The sequence below is a fragment of the Dromiciops gliroides genome, chromosome 4 (assembly GCF_019393635.1).
Source record: "Dromiciops gliroides isolate mDroGli1 chromosome 4, mDroGli1.pri, whole genome shotgun sequence".
NCBI lineage: Eukaryota > Metazoa > Chordata > Mammalia > Microbiotheria > Microbiotheriidae > Dromiciops > Dromiciops gliroides.
This window is the reverse complement of record NC_057864.1, coordinates 213,205,387-213,223,491: the sequence shown is the minus strand read 5'-3', so window position 1 is coordinate 213,223,491 and position 18,105 is coordinate 213,205,387. Positions and strand designations below refer to the sequence as shown.

The window sequence follows — 18,105 nt, the reverse complement described above, 5'->3', positions numbered from 1 at the left end:
ACTGCGCCACCTAGCTGCCCCTAAGCATTTCTAATAAAAAGCCTAGGGATATGTAGAAACTTTAAAGCTCAAACACAGGAGTTAAGAGAGAAATAATAAGGTAAACATGAAAGAAAAATAATAAAGGACTAAACAAAAAGTTTACATTTAAATATAGGTCAATTATATCTATATCTATATCTATATCTATATCTATATCTATATCTATATCTATATCTATATCTATATCTATATCTATATTTATATCTATATCTCCTCTCTGAAAGCTAATATCCCAACATAACTTATATAGCAGCAGGAATATCCAGTGCTTATAGCCGGGCTAAGACAATAAAATAAAAATGAAAGTACTAACAAAATTTAATTCAAATCCAGCCTCAGACATTTGACACTTACTAGCTATGTGACCCTGGGCAAGTCACTTAACCTTCATCGCCCCACAAAAACAAACAGACAAAACAAAACAAAACAAAAACCAAACAAACAAACAAAAAATTGAATTAACACTTTCATTGCCGTGCCACCCAAATTATCAAAGGGATACTTTATAGAACTTGATAAAATAATAACAAAATTCATTTTGAAAACAAAAGATCTATCCTATCAAGGGAAATGATGAAAAGAAGTAAAAGCGGGGGCAGCTAGATGGCATAGTGGATAGAGCACTGGCCTTGGAGTCAGGAGTACCTGAGTTCAAATCTGGCTTCAGACACTTAATACTTACTAGCTGTGTGACCATAGGCAAGTCACTTAACCCCAATTGCCTCACTAAAAAAAAAAGAAAGAAAGAAAGAAAAAAAAGAAGTAAAAGCGAAAAGGAAATAGCATTTCCAGACTTAAAAAATTATATTACAAAGTAGTAGTCATCAAAACCATCTGGTATTGATTGACTGAGAGATAGGGAGAGAGAGAGACAGAGATATATCAACAGAATAGACTTAATAAGGGGAAAATGTGAAACAACAGAATTCAATAATGTGGCGTTTGATAAACTGGAAAATATAAACCACTTAGGAAAAGAACTCTCTACTTGATAAAAAAACTGCTAGGAAAACTAGAAAGCAGTCTGGCAGAAATTAGGCTTAGACTTGCACCACACTTCACAATACATTGTAAATGAATGCATGTCCTTAATATTAAAGCTTATACTACAAAAACTACCTCTTAATACATCTGATTGAGATTCTAATTCTAATATTCTAAATTGCCTCATAATACATTCTAAATGAATACATGTCCTTAATATTAAAGATCATACTATAAAAATTGCCATATGCCTCTCACAGCTATGTGTAGGTGATGTATTTTTAATTAAAAATGGGATAGCACTAATAAAAAAAAAGATGAAATAAGTGATTACATGAAATTGAAAAGCTTCTGCACAAACAAAATTAATGTACCTAGCTAGGATAAGAAGGTAAATGGTCATATGAAAAAATGTTCTCAATCACTACTGATTAGAGAAATGCAAATCAAAATAACTCTGAGGTATCAGAGTTAATATGACAGAAAAAGAAAACGAAAAATGTTGGAGGTGTGGGAAAATTGGAATACTAATACATTGCTAGTGGAGTTGTAAACTGATCCACCCATTCTGTAAAGCAATTTGGAACTATGTCCAAAGGGATATGGGACTGGCCCAGCAATACCACTATTAGGTCTTTTCCCCAAAGAGATCATAAAAAAGGGACAAGGTCCCACATTTACAAAAATATTTACAGCAGCTCTTTTTGTGGTGGTAAAGAATTGGAAATTGAGGGGATGCCCATCAATTGGGGAATGGCTAAACAATTTGTGGTATATGAATGTAATGGAATATTATTGTGCTATAAGAAATGATAAGCAGACAGATTTCAGAAAAACCTGGAAAGACTTACATGAATTGATGCTGAGTGAAATGAGCAGAACCAAGAGAACATTGTACACAGTATCAACAACATTGTGTGATGATCAACTGTGATAGATTTGGATCTTCTCAGCAATACGATGATCCAAGACAATGCCAAGAGACTCATGATGGAGAATGCTCTCCACATCCAGGAAAAGATCTATGGAATCTGAAGCAAACTATTTTTGCTTGTTTTTTTCTTTCTCATGGTTTTTCCCTTTTGTTCTGGTTTTTCTTTCACAACATGACTAATGTGGAAATACGTTTAATATGACTATTGTATAACCTATATGAGACTGCCTGTTGTCTTAGGGTAGAGGGAGGCAAGGGAAGGAAAGAGAAAAATCTGGAACTCAAAATCTTACAAAAAATGAATGTTGAAAACTATCTTTACATGTAATTGGAAAAAAAGGAAAATACTATTTAGATGAAAAAAAGTGAAGTGGTTGAATAGGAAAAAGATTTATATCAAATTTCCCTGATAAAGGTATTTATATCCAAGATATAAATAATCTTAATCACTCTCTCCCCTTCTCTCTCCCCCCCCCACCCCCCAATACATTAGTGGTCAAAGGATATTACTGGAATTCCTTTGAAAATGCAGTTGTTACAAAAGTAGTTAAATATTTTTCTTATAGGATAATTATATCAAACTCTCATAGTATCTACTTGTTACACTTTAGGAAACATGTGCTGGCCTGCAGTACATCAAAATTAATGTTAAAATAGCCATTATATGATGGGATTCTAGAGATACAAAGAATCTTGAAAATCTATATTAAAACTGTTAAAGTTAGTAGTTCAAATCAACAAACATTTATTCAGTGCCTACTCTGTGCTGAGAAGTTTATATAAGGCACAAAGCCTACCAGAAGGACTCCATGAATTATCAGGGAGATAAAACATATACATAGGTAAATATAATATATAATATTAAATGATAAATGCATTGAAGAGGAACAAAACTATTATTTCTAGAGTAAGGGAAATGACAATGGTACTGTGTGATCTGTGTTAGTCTGATTACATCTGGAATCCGGTCTTCATGTAGCTTAATAAATTCAAAACAATATACAGTAAGTACATTAGAGAGTTGTAAAACAAAGCACTATGTGAGGTATAAAAAAAGTTTTTTAAAATTTCTGTACTAGGAAGGTGAGAAGTTTAGCTCTCACTTGAAGTAACTATATGTGTAAATTCTTATAATGAATTTGTGAATATTCTCATGCTTTTGCCTAGTCTGGAAAATTTGTGCATTATAAATAATACAAAATTTGAAGGGCGTCTTTGAAGAACTGAAAGGCCAAGCATCATGATGCACATCCTATGTCTTCTCTATTATTAGGGAGATTGAAGCTGGTGGAAAGCTCGGGATCAGTACTGATCTGCAGTAAGGACAAAATTGATAGAGTACCCATACCAAGTCTGGTATCAAAATAATGAGCCCTGGGGAGCAGAGAACCACAAGGCAAAATGTCCCAGGTTGGAAACAAAACAGGTCAAAGCTCCTGTGAAGATAAGTATTAGGACAAGGTTTGTGAGTGGTTGTTGCATTTTGAGTAAGATAGGGAGACCCAGTATGGATGGATGGATGGAAGAAAGGAGGGAGGAAAGAAGGGTGTACAAGTAGACATATAAACAAAGAGAGGAGAGTGAGGAAGAGCAATTTTCACTTTAAATGCTCACAAGAGGGAAAAATACATACATGTGCATATATATACATACATACATACAATTGGGTATAGAAATATATTTCACTCAACAAGGAAATGGGGAGAAGGAAAAATTAGGAGGGTATATTAAGGGAGGGATTAATTTTTGGCAAAACAAACTCACTAAGCATGTGCAAAAATATCTACAGGAAGGAAGGAAGGAAGGAAGGAAGGAAGGAAAGAAGGAAGGAAGGAAGGGACAGACGATGGACTTCTGGGCTTGGAAGAGGGGAGAAGTACAGGAGAGAGGCCCTGCAAAGGAAAAATATGGTCAAAGTGTCTGGTAAGGAATATTATTTCTGCAACAAAATTTTGTAGAAAAACTTATATGGAGAAAATGAAAGAGAGGCCAGTGAGTAGAGCATACTAGTCCCAAAAGGAGATAATCAATAACTTATGCAAAGAATTGGGAGATTGAGCATTAACCTACTCACCTCTTTTCGAAGTGTCAAAGACTCAGGGATTTGTTGTTGATTCTTGTTAGAAGTCTTCCCTGCCTCCTTCTTGGCTGTACTGAAATGCATCTTGAGCTTAATTACCTGTTCCTGTATCCCTGAAATTTCTAAATGTACTTGATCTAGCTGACTGGAAAGCTGACTCTGGAATTCATCCATGTCCAATGGTTTCTGTTGCACCTAAGATTCCAAATCAGAAAGATACTATTAAAGGAGCTCTCCCAGCTTCAGAAAGGATTAGGAAAATATGGGATAACATAAATCAAGGACATAACCTAAGAAGGAATAACCATAGATTTGACTAGAAGAGAGCTTAAAAGTTCTAATCCAATATTTAACAAGTGAAGAAATTGAAGCATAGAGAGGTTAAGGGATTTTCCCAGGGTCACTCAAGTAGTAAGCAGAAGTTGGGATTTGAATCTAGGCTTTCTAACGAACTTCAAGTCCAGTACTATCTTCCCTGCATTGTAAAAGATAAAATAAATGGCAAATAACCATAAGAGAAAAATCATGTGGTAGAAGAGAGGTAGGACATGTGGGGAAGAGATCAAAGTGTCACTTGCAAAAAGCACTCACTGGAAATGAATATAGAATTATTACTTATTTCTTTTTGACATTTTTAGCTTTTTATTCTCTATAATCAGACTTTTTCAAAAAAGAAGCCATTAGGAATATACTTGCCAGGGGCAGCTAGGTGGTACAGTGGATAAAGCAACAGCCCTGGATTCAGGAGGACCTGAGTTCAAATCTGACCTCAGACACTTGACACTAGCTGTGTGACCCTGGGCAAGTCACTTAACCCTCACTGCCCTGCCAAAAACAAAACAAACAAAACAAAACAAAAAAGGAAAGGAAAAAAAAGGAATACATTTGCCCCATTTAAAAATTTGTCTTAAATTTGTCCTTTAATATAATAATATGATATTTGTGAGGCTCAACAACTGATCTGGCTTCTTTGGACAAATGCATATTATATAAATGACCTTTTAATTCAGTTTAATATGTAGACTAAAGACCTCATTTATATTATCAGCATCTTGATAATTGTATATGAATGTTTCACTTAAAAAGCATGAGCTAGGGGGCAGCTAGATGGCGCAGTGGATAGAGCACTGGCCCTGAAGTCAGGAGTACCTGAGTTCAAATCTGGCCTCAGACACTTAATACTTACTAGCTGTGTGACCCTGGGCAAGTCACTTAACCCCAATTGCCTCACTAAAAAAAAAAAAAAAAGCATGAGCTAGTGGGAATATACATGAGGCCAGATTGACTAGTACTATTATTACTATTACCACTAGCGAGCTAGCATTTATATAGCTTCTACTATGTGCCAGGTACTGTGCTAAGTGTTTTATAATTATTAGCTCATTTGATCCTCACAGCAATTCTGAGAGGTAGATGCTATTATGATCCCCATTTTTACAGCTAAGGAAACTAAGGCACAGAGAGGTTAAATGACTTGTCCAGGGTGACACGACTTTATGTCTTATTCTGTATTCTGAGTCTTTTACCTCTCTGTCAGGGGATAGGAAGCATGCTTCGTTATTAGTCTTTTAGAATCATGGTTGGTCATTACTCTGATCAAAGTTCCCAATTCGTCCAAAATTGTTTGTCTTTAACATATTGTTACTGTATATATTGTTCTCACAGACATCTCACTCTGTATCAGTTCATACAAGTTTTCCTAGGTTTGTCTGAAACCATCCCTTTTATCATTTCTTATAGTACAGTGGTATTCCATCACATTTATATACCATAACTTGTTTAGCCATTCATTCCCCAATTGATGGATATCCTCTCAGATTACCATTCTTTGCCACCTTATAAAGAGCTATAAATATTTTTATACACCCTTAGTAAGTTTGTTTTGCTAAGAATTAATCCCTCCCTTAATCCACCCTCCTAATTTTCCCTTCTCCCCATTTCTTTATTGAGTGAAATGTATTTCTGTATCCAACTCTATGTATGTATTCCTCTCTCTTGTGAGCATTTCAGGTGAAAATCACCTTCCCCAATCTCCTGTTTGTTTAAATGTCTACTTGTATACCCTGATTATGTGAGATTATTTTTTGCTAAACTTCCTTTGCCTTAGCCCCCTCCTAGTGGGTTATTTTTCTCTTCTCTTTTCATTATTCTCTTAAGATCATCAAGACAGAATAGAATCACTTCTAGGACTTGTCTAATTAGACCCCCTTTATGGCTTCTGTTAATGGATAGGGTTCAGAGGGGACATATGTATCCTCTCCTCATCACTGAATGTAAGAAGTTTATCCTTGTTTAGTTTTTATCATGAATATTTACCTCTTAAAATTTGTCTTTTAAATTTGGCTCCTGTGTTTGAGCTTTAGTTTCTATGCAGCCCTAATCTTTCCATCAGGAATGTCTGAAAGTTCTCTATTTAATTAAAAGCCCATTTCGCCCCCTGTAGGATTATTCTTAGTTTTGCTGGTAAATTATTCATTTTTTGGAGGGGTGGGGCAATGAGGGTTAAGTGACTTGCCCAGGGTCACACAGCTAGTAAGTGACAAATGTCTGAGGCCAGATTTGAATTGAGGTCATCCTGAATCCAAGGCTGGTGCTTTACCCACTGTGCCACCTAGCTGCCCCCTGCTGGTAAGTTATTCTAGGCTGTAAATGGGCTTCTTTGCTCTTTTACAGTTATGGGCGTTTAATTGTGTGTGATTCTGACTATGGCTCCTCAGTACTTTAATTCTCTTTTTGGCTATTTGTGGAATTTTTTTCTTTGACCTGGAAGCTATAGGTTTTGTCTATGAATTTCCTGGGAGTTTTCAATTTGGGGTTTCTTTAAGGAGGTGACCAGTAGATTCCTTCTCTTTCCACTTTGCCCTCTGGTTCTAAGAGATCTAGACAACTTTCTTTAATATTTCTTTCTTTCTTTTTTTTTTTTTAGTGAGGCAGTTGGGGTTACGTGACTTGCCCAGGGTCACACAGCTAGTAAGTGTTAAGTGTCTGAGGCCAGATTTGAACTCAGGCCCTCCTGACTCCAGGGCCGGTGCTCTATCTACTGCACCACATAGCTGCCCCTAATATTTCTTGAAATATGATGTCCAGCCATTTTTAATTTTTGGTTTTTGATCATAGCATTCAGAAAGTCCAATGATTCTTAAATGTTTCCTCCTCAATCAGTTTTCCAAGTTATTTTTGCTATGAGATACATTATATTTTCTTCTATTGTCTTGAGGCTTTGATTTTGGTTTAGTAATTCTTCTTATCTCCAAAACAATTTCAAAGTACTCATGATAGAAAATTTCTCCACATCCAGAAAAAAGAACTGTGGATTCTGAATGCTGGGCTGCTTTTTTTCTTTTTTGAGATTTTTCCCTTGTGTTCTGATTCTATATCAGATTGCTTGCTGTCTTGTGGAGGGGGGAGGGAAGTGAGGGTAGGAGAAAAATTTGGAACTAATAATTCTATGAAAACAAATGCTGAAAACTATCTTTACATGTAACTGGAAAATAATACAATAATAGTACAATACTTAAAAAAATTATTATCTCTTGGAGTCATTGCCTTCTACTTGGTCCATTCTCATTTTCAGGGGGAAATTTTCTACCTCTAGTGCCAAGCTATTTTTTTTCTTTTTCTAATTCTTTCTTCTATAGCCCTTTTTTCTCCCTTTAGTGCCCTCATTTCATTGATAAAAACATTTTGAAATCCTCTTTTTAAACTCTTGCTTCATTTCTTCCAGGAATTTTAGTTGAATTTGTTTCCAAGCTATGTTTTTCACTAAGGTTTTACTTGTATATGTTTTTTTTTTTTAAGTGAGGCAATTGGGATTAAGTGACTTGCCCAGGGTCACACAGCTAGTAAGTGTTAAGTGTCTGAGGCCGGATTTGAACTCAGGTACTCCTGACTCCAAGGCCAGTGCTCTATCCACTGCGCCATCTAGCTGCCCCTTGTATATGTTTTGTGAGTCATTGTCTTCTGAGTTTGTATCTTGAATATTTGTTACCATTACAGCTTTTTATGGTGGGATACATTTTTTTATTTGCTCATTCTTCCAGCCTATTTCCTAATTTTGTACTTGATGTTAAATAGGGCTGGGTTTTACACTCTTCTGAGGGGAAGGACTTGGCTGGTCCTATTACTGCTTTCTTGGGGGGTACTGAGTGTTGTGTTATTCCTGGATCTCAAGGACAGCTCAGGCTGGGGATCTGAAAGCTTTCAGTGTTTCCAAAGTGGTAGGATAAAGTCTGATTGCTGCCCTTTTGTAAGCTTCAGACTGGGCTGAAGCTGGAACTGAAACCCTGTTCTGTTTCTGGGATCTAAGTCACACAATTGCTGCTTAGTTCTGAATTTGCTCCTCTCTAGGTACACCACCCAGGGCCCACAATTCCTCCTTACCTTGAACTGACACCCCTAGGGAGAGGTACCTTCCTTAACCCACCCTGGATCTGTCTGTGATCTAGGACTGGATAGACGAAGCTGCTAGTTGGCACCCATTCCTGTTGTTGTGCTCTTTTAGGGGTCTGGAGGGGTGGCCCCGTATGGGTATGGGACTGGTGCACAGCCTCTTCCTGATCTGAAATACTTCTATGTTGACTTGGGTTAGAAAAATGACATGACTTTTTTTTTTTTTAATTTCCCCATCAGGACTCAGTCCAGAGCATTTTCTAGATCTGTCTGGATGAGTTTTGGGGGAGAATTCACTGAACTGTTTCCTGATACTCTGCTATTTTGCCCGTACCCACTGCATGGTGTCTTGCAAGGAGGAAGACAATAGGAATGCCAGATGTTTAGCTGTAATGAACAATGTGCTTATTATATTCTCAGGAAAATTAGACAGTGGAGTGGAGAAGAGGTGAAGACCATCACCTGAAAGCCTTCCCTGCTCGGCATCAATTCAATTCTGCTTTTCATTTCTTTGGTAGGATTTTACTAGTTTGAGTGTATGCCCCAAGGCATTATGGAAGCACCTACCACTTTCTGATCAAAGTAATTAGAGATATGAATTATATGAAAATAATGGTGTACCTTGAAAATCATCATTGTCTTTGGAAAGACCCTGGAAGAACCTGAGGAAAGACTTAATAAAGTGATGGATTGGTGAGAAAATGCTGGTTTGAAGCTGTCAAATTTATAAATACCAATTTTATAGAGCCTTTCTCAGAATGTGGGTTACACAGTATCTTTAAAAGGTATAAACACTGAACCAGAAAAGGTATAAGTACTCCTGAATTGGTCACATTCACAGAATCTCTGAGATATAAACATTTTCTAGGATTTGGTAGTTTTCATCACATTTATTAAGAACTATGCTGCTGCTGCTTAACTACCAAATAATCTCACTTATTCATTTATGACTAAAGAGATCCAGAAGCAAAAGAGAAAGAAATGTAAAATTGTCACAAAACCTATTGATGGATAGACAAATGTGAACAACCATATCCAAGCAAGGCTATTTGTCTTGAACATAAATGCAAGCCTGGAAGGCTTAGGAGCAGTCCAACACAAAGGAAGTGATGGTTGGTCATCAGAGACCAAATGCATTAATTAGCATAGGTTTGATATCTGCTGCCCCAATCACAAGCTGGAGCTTTTGGCTTTGAAACACTAAACAATTCTGAGACTATGTATATAGAGCAAAATTCCAAATGTGGGTTGATAACAATCCACTGACATATTTTAAACTTTTTTGGGTTTTTTTTGGTGAGGCAATTGGGGTTAAGTGACTTGCCCAGGGTCACACAGCTAGTAAGTGTTAAGTGTCTGAGGCCGGATTTGAACTCAGGTCCTCCTGATTCCAGGGCCAGTGCTCTATCCACTGTGCCACCTAGCTGCCCCCACTGACATATTTTGATGAGTGCCAAGTTGGATGCTCCATGTTACAGGTGAGTAGCAATACTACATGGCTATGACTTTGACATATACTACAGGTACCAGGGAAGACTAATGTAGATAAAAATGTTCTGACCCTAAGGCCATGTGATGACAAAGCTATCATGATGAAAGAAAGTGGTGAAAACTGTCATACAGAGGAAGCTGGGTTATAGTCAAGTTAAAGTGGCACTTTCACCAGACATCACGCCAGTACCATAAGTGATTTTCATTTCACTGAACCATCTTTGCTTCAGTTTCTTTTGATGACTGGCAGTGTGAGGAGATCATTGACGAAGAACCAAGAGAAAGGATATAAGCCAAGAAATGAAGAAATATTGCTAAAGGACTCAAGTTCCAACTGCCTGAAGACCTCTTACTATTGAGACAACAGAAGAAGTAGGAGCTGTGCAATGCTATAATAAATCCCACAAATAATACCACTGGGTACTAATTAGAGCCTATCATTCTATGGTCATGAAAGCACTGAATGATGACCTTGTAATATGGGTCAAGAGAGGACTCTGGAAATACTAAGAAACAGATTTCACTGATAGAAAATGACAGTAGATGTCACCAGTGTGAAATTCATGCTGATGTATGCAAGGAAAGCATTGTCAACTTGTGCTACAATTAGGAGAACCAGAGCACCAGCAAACCTTTGGAACATGTCTGTTTTGACTGTCTCTCTAGAAGGAGATAGCAAGAATACATCCATTCTGACCAAGGCAGAGACTCGGAGAGCAAGTTATTAGAGGAAATATCAGCCTTGGCGAGGATCAAGAAGTTTAGAACTCTATCTTACTATTTCACAAGGAGATCCACAACCTCAGCATTACAGCAGCACATTGTTGAAAATGTTACAAACTCTGAGACCACAATAAAAATCTGAATGGAATCGACATGTGGCATTTCTAGTTCAATACTACTAGTATTAACAATTCTATATTACAATATATTTGATTATGTTTAGGAAAGAAGGGAGGAAGGAAAGAGGAAAAGAAGAGAGAAAGGAATTATTTCTGCCTGGCTTAGTTCAAAATTTTGAAAGCAAAGAAAAAGTAGATTTTAAAATGCATTAATCAGTCTGTCCTGATATTTTATAGAAACTAGGAAATTACTGGTTAGTAGTTCCATGTGAATACACATATGATGATATCATGTGCCTAATTGCTTTTTGTGTCTTCGTGTTAGACATGTTTACCTCACCAGTGGTGGCCACAAGGATAAATAGATCATAATAAAGCTGAGGAGAAGCATAAATCGTTTTGGCCTCCATTGCTCCAGACTAAAATAAGGAGCATTAGTGTTCAGAATCAGTCTAATGTATATGGTGGATGAGGTGGAGTAGAAGAGTTGAAGATGACAACAAGATTAGAAACCTGGGAGACTGGAAGGATAACAGTGTCTTCAACAACTAGGAGAAAAATCAAGCCAACCATGGAACACAGAGGGGAAAGTCTGAACAGGACACAAGTTTAAAACTTCACAACCAGTAAAATGAACTGTGTGTTAAATGTTTTCAAAAAGTCATTTCCTAAATAACTGCTAAGTCATTGTATAACTGGTAAGACATAGAACTGGAAAAACTTGGTACTATTCATCCAACCTTCACCAAGTCATAACTAATTTGGCCTCATTTTTCCTTCTTACACATCTGTAACAGAAATTATGAAGGGGCCAACTAGGTGGTGCAGTGGATAAAGCGCTGGCCCTGGATTCAGAGGTCCTGAGTTCAAATTTGGCCTCAGACACTTGACACTTACTAGCTGTGTGAGCCTGGGCAAGTCACTTGGCCCTCATTGCCCCACAACAAAAAATAATAGAGAAATTATGAAGGCTGATTTGTGTAAGATGCTTTTAAGATGATCAAATGAAAGATCTTCAGTATTATTACTTATCACATAATGCCAGAGAAAAACTATGAAGGTTCATAAATTACAGAATGCTTACAAAGAACTTTTTTAGGGGTGAAAGATATAAAGCTAACCTATCATTAGACTTATTGTCCATTACTTACTGTTTTGGCCAGAAACAAAGCTCTTGGAGCTTTTCAGTACTATCTGGTAAAAGGCAATATTGAGGGGCAGCTAGGTGGTGCAGTGGATGGGGCGCCAGCCCTGGATTCGGGAGGACCTGGGTTCAGATCTGGCCTCAGACAACACTTGCTGGCTGTGTGACCCTGGGCAAGTCACTTAACCCCAATTGCCTCACCAAAAAAAAAAAAAGGCAATATTGAACTTATAATTATGACAAGACAGAACTGGAAAACTTTAAGATGTCCCTTAACATAACTTTCATTTTATAGATGAGGAAACTAAGGTCCATTCAAAAACTGGAAAATTTAAGGCACAGAGAAGAAGCAACAACCCCTTTAACTTTTGCTTTACTGTCCTCTGTTCTAGGCCATCTTTTTCCATCATGATGAATTTTATTAAGTTTGGAAAGTTTCCCTTTTTGTTGAAGAAAAGTGGTTTGTAGATCCAGTCTCATTGTGTACATTCTTATAATAACAAAGCATGGCAAAAGGATAGACAGCAGGCCTTGATACCAGGGAAGATCTTGTGTCCAAGCCCTACTTCATTGTCCCTGTGATCTTTGACAAGTCACTTTCTCTCAGTACTCTAGCCAACTCTCTAAGATCATGAGTTGCAGACAAAGTATATTAATACAAGAAGTTTCCTCATATGGGATTTCTCTATACAAATGAAATATAGATTCAGTCTCCTTTCCTTCTCCCTTTACAATATTTGAGCATTTTTACTCAAGAAGCCCAATATGTTTGACAGAACTACCTAGGAGTATTAGGATCTACATTTTGTAGATTGGAAGACAGGCTCAAATAAGGAAAATAATTTGATGATCACCAATGGAGTGCCAAGAAAAGAAATTAGTGCTTTTCATTCAAAACTTATTTTACTCACAAGCTAATTACAATTAGTTTCTACTAATTTTTCTTTTCCCAATGCAAAGAATTTTCTGAAAAATTATCATGTAGGGATAACATTTACTTTGCTTGGTTAAAACCCTAGGCTCTCTCTCCTTTAGAAAAAAACCTTTCTAATATCTAAGCAACTGGTTGGTGAATTAGAGAAATGAAAAGAGGAGTACTTTGTTCACGTCAGTAGGGGAAGGGCGAAGTGTGGCTGTTTTACATTGATGTTGGCTTCTTTCTTGTCAGGAATTGAAAAGATAGAATTTTAAAGAAACATTTCCAAGAAAGAAAAAACCTCCAACAAAAACAACTTTATGTCCAGCCAAGAAAAACTTTCCTACTTAGTTTAGACACTCAACAATTCTGATTTTTAATAGGGTGAAGCTTTACCTTTTGTTTGAGCTGTGTTACCATGGAATCCAAGAGAACTGCTTTGGCTTGTAGCTCCTTCAAAGCCATCCCAATAGAAACTTTATCAGCCAGCACAGAACCTAATGGAAAGAAGATTAACTGGTGCAATAAGAGGGCAGAGTACTACAAGTCTTAGTATGAATCTTAGGTTTTGGGGACACCCACACAGTCCCACTGCACTTTTTGGTTTCATGTGTAAAGTACAGAATAACAGACATGGAAGAGACTGAGAGAAGGGGTTTAGTTTTCTTCCTTAAGAAGAACAAATATCTAAATCATTCAGGTCAGCTAGTTGTCCACTCTTTTCTTGAAAGTATTTTAGGGGAAGATACTTTATAATCTCTCTTAGTAACTTATTCCATTGTTTAATCTCCCTGAAAGTGAAATTCTTCATAGGAATTTAGATTCATAGAATGTTAAAGATACACTACATATCAGAGAATAATCTTTGTTCAAAGATAGCAGGAATCTTTTTAGATATTACTGAATATCTGGTTTAGTGTGTTCTAGGGCATAATATTTGTCAAAACAGAGATTTAACTAGAGGACCTTATTAATGTTTTCATTCAAAATGTGAATATGGTACTAAATATTAGAGTTTCTATCAAAGATGGATAATGATGATGTAAAAAGAGATGTAGAGAGGCTTCAGCAAGAAGATAAAACACCTAATAGTTCTTCTGTTGCTCTAAATTTCTATTTTAAGTTTCATATAAAGATTCATGGGATTGAATGTAACCTTACATATATCCACAAACATAAAAATAAATGCTATTTACGAACAAAAGTAACTTAAAAAGCTTCATCAAGAAAGTTTTTTTTAAAAATAAAGTTTGTTTTTAAAATTAATGTTTTACCTGCACTATGGCCTGCATGAATGCCCTTTTTCTATTTTTATTTTCTCTTATTATGCTCATCATTTCTAGACAAGATTCCCTTACAGGGCTACATCTCTTTCCTCTATCATTCAAAGCCCAGCTTTAAGCTTACTTTCTCTAAGCCAAAAGTTGGATTGCCTCTGCTCCAAACATACTTCCCATCTAAATATGTATAAAATGTTTTATATTTTGAATATTTAATCATTTTAACGATCATTTCTCTATTAATTTATTCATTTATTTAAGTGCCTACTTTGTACAAGCTTTCATGGATTGGGCCATGAACTACATTGTTGGAGGAAATGCACTCATCAGTGAGATCACTGATCCATTTGAATATGGAGCATGTACTTTGCTAGGAGCTATAACTATGAGAACATAGTTCCCTTGAATCAATCAATCAATCAAAAAGCATTTATCAAGTGCCTACTATGTTCCAGGCACTATGCTGGGTGCTGAAGATCCAAAAGCCAAATGAAACAGCCCTGCTCTCAAGGCAGGGCTTATATTATATTGGTGGAATGAAATGTACATAAATATTGATCTAGCTACACACACGAGAGATGGCTAATATATATATATATATGTATGTATGTATGTACGTATATGGCCAATTCTTTTCCTAAAATGCAAGGAGTCTATCCCTAAGGCTCAAGGGGTTTCCTCTGGTCATATGGCTATGCCTACTTGTTTTCCTAAAGCTTAAATGGACCGAGAGAAGAAGGGGACAATTCTGCCTTACATGAGTGCCATATCATTGGGTATTGTTTCTATTCTATGGCTAAGTAAATTTTATTTTCTTAACTATGAGGATCTTGTTTTTTTCTAATATCTGACCTAAACTACCAAGAGACTTGTCTGCATCAGACTCAGCCTACTATATCACTGCAAAAATTTGGAGATAGGAGGAGTGTATGTGTGTGTGAAGAGCAGCAAGAAAGCCACTTTGGCTGAGAAGGGAAGTAACATATGATGAGGTTGATAAAGTAGGTTAGGCTCAGTTCATGAAAGCTTTTAAATGCCAAAAGAGTTTATTTTTATCTCAGAGGCAATGAGAAACCACTGAAGTTTATTAAGTACTTTAGGAAAATCACTTTGGCAATTGTATGAAAGATGGATTGAAGAAGGAAGAAATCTAAGGCAAGATACTAATTAGGAAGTTATGCAATAGCCCAGAGGAGAGGGATATGGGGAGGGGTTTGGGGTGGGGAATAATGAGTTCTGTTTCAGACATGTTGAATATGAAATATTTATGGGAAAAACAGTTTAAAATGAAAACAAGAGGGACAGCTAGGTGACGCAGTGGATAAAGCACTGGTCCTGGATTCAGAAGGACCTGAGTTTAAATCTGGCCTCAGACACTTGATACTAGCTGTGTGACCCTGGGCAAGTCACTTAACCCTCACTGCCCCACACAAAAAAACAAAACAAAAACAAAAACAAAAAATTGGAAATCCAGGGAATACCCATCAATTGGGGTATATGAATGTAACAGAATACTACTGTGCTATAAGAAACAATGAGCAGGAGGATTTCAGAGAAACCTGGAAGGATTTACATGAACTGATGCTGAGAGGTGCAGAACCAGGAGAACACTGTACACAGTAACAACAACACTGTGTGATGATCAGCTGTGATAGACTTTGCTCTTCCCAGCAGTGCAATGATCGAAAACGATTTCAAAGAACTCATGATAGAAAATGTTCTCCACATCCAGAAAAAAGAACTGGGGATTCTGAATGCAGATTGAACCATACTATTTCTACTTCTTTGGCTGCTTTTTTTTCTTTTTTGAGGTTTTTCCCTTGTGTTCTGATTGTTCTTTCACAATATGACTAATGCAGACATATGTTTAATGTGATTGTACATATATAACCTATATTAGATTGCTTGCTGTCTTGGAGAGGGGAGAGGGAAGGGAGGGTGGGAGAAAAATTTGGAACCAAAAATCTTATGAAAACAAATGTTGAAAACTATTCTTAAAATTTTTTTTTAAATTAAAGAAAAAGAAAACTATCCTTACATGTAACTGGAAAATAATACAATATTTTAATGATAAAAAAATTAAATTAAAACAAGAGCCCTTATTCTATAGAGTCCCACAGAGCCCAACAATGTTGAATACCCTTTGAAAGTTAAATTAATGTGAAAAAATGTTAAATAAATATGATTGATAGCAATCAATGAATTATTCATATTTACTGAAAACCTACTATAAGCTCCCTCTACAAAATTATTACTTTGATAACTTATAGAGGTGTGAGGGTGATTTTGGTTTCACAGGATCATAGATCCAAAGCTGGCTATCTCTCTTGAAGACCTAGCCTGCTTATCATATCACCCATTATGCCCAGCCAAGCCATTTGTTGTTCACTCCTACACACATGCTCCTAAACAAAGGTAGAGAAAAATGATACAACTGTTCTAACTAGATCCACTAAAAATTTAATATTACGCAACCTCAACTGGGCCCTCATTGCTTCTAAGCAATCCTACTACTTAATATACCATCCTTATCAACTCACTATCCCACTTTCCACAGTGACTTTTCCAAACCTTTTCATCTCTCCTCAAACCTCCCATGGCTTCCCCTGCCCTATCCTCTCAGTTGAGAATCTTTTTTCAAATGTAACAGAAAAAATTGAACCCATTTGCCATGAGCTCCCTTTTCTCCCCTCTTCCTTATCTCCTATCACTCAGATGCCTACTTACCACTCTCTCCTCCTTTAGTCTTGTCTCACTTGATAAAATGGCCTTATTCCTTACCAAAGTTAATCTATCTACTCGTTGAAATGATCCCCATTCTATCCAGCATCCTCTAATAGATTGCCCCCTCTGTCATGCCCATTCTTTTACTTATTTTTGCTATCTCTCCCTCTACTGGCTCATTTCCTACTCACTACAAACTTGCTCAAGTCTCCCCCACTCTGAAAAAATCCTCATTTGATCCTTCTATCCCTGCTATTGTCCTATAACTCTTCCGCCCTTTATAGCTAAACTCTTTAAAAAGGCTGTCTACAAATAGGTGCCTCCATTTTCTCTCTTCTCACTCTCTTAACTCATTACAATCTGACTTCTGTCCTTATCATTCCACTGAAACTGTTCTCTCCAAAGTTATTGGATCTCTTAATTGCCCAATCCAATGGCCTTTTCTTTCTTTCTTTCTTTCTTGCAGGGCAATGAGGGTTAAGTGACTTGTCCAGGGTCACACAGCTAGTAAGTGTCAAGTGTCTGAGGCCAAATTTGAACTCAGGTCCTCCTGAATCCAGGGCTGGTGTTTTATCCACTGTGCCACCTACCTGCCCCCTACCAAATCCAATGGCCATTTCTCAATCCCTAATCTCCTTGATCCCTCTACAGTCCTTGACACTACTGATCACTCTCTCCAACCTGATGCTGTCTTCTTGGTAGGTGTTTAGGACACCCCTCTTTCCTGATTCTTCTCCTACCTATCTGGCTCAGAGCTACCTGCTCTGTCTCCTTGGCTAGATCCTCCTCCAGATCATGCCTTCTAAAACTAGGTATTCTACAGAATTCTATCCTGGAACTTCTTTTCTCCCTCCATACTACTTCACTTGGTGATCTCATCAGCTTCCATGGATTTTTCACTGATGAATCTCAAATCTACCTCTCCTTTCCCAAACTCACTGCTAATCTCACACCCCCAATTTCCTTTTAGATATATTGAGCTTGATGTCCCACAGACATCTTAAACTCAAAAGCCCAAAACAGAACTCATTCAGCCATGAAATTAACTTTCCTCCCCCCCCCCATTTTTTTGGGCGGGGCAATGAGGGTTAAGTGACTTGCCCAGGGTCACGTAGCTAGTAAGTGTCAAGTGTCTGAGGCTGGATTTGAACTCAGGTCCTCCTGAATCCAGGGCCACTGCCTTATCCATTCTGCCACCTAGCTGCCCCCAATTTTCCTAAAGCACAAATACAACCATATCATCTCCAGGAGCAAAAACAAAATGTCCTGGTTAGTGTTC

At 37.1% G+C, this 18,105-nt stretch overlaps 1 protein-coding gene across 3 annotated transcripts in view; it reads right to left on the bottom strand.

The window, feature by feature from the left end:
- CCDC57 (coiled-coil domain containing 57) overlaps positions 1 to 18,105 on the bottom strand; it is a 221,215-nt gene that overhangs the window by 95,809 nt on the left and 107,301 nt on the right. For all 3 annotated transcript variants that reach the window (XM_043962564.1, XM_043962563.1, XM_043962565.1), the window contains 2 exons: positions 13,219 to 13,319; positions 4,035 to 4,235 (listed from right to left, as the gene is read on the bottom strand). In XM_043962564.1, coding sequence (XP_043818499.1) covers positions 4,035 to 4,235; positions 13,219 to 13,319 — 302 coding nt within the window. The remainder of the gene's footprint in view (positions 1 to 4,034; positions 4,236 to 13,218; positions 13,320 to 18,105) is intronic.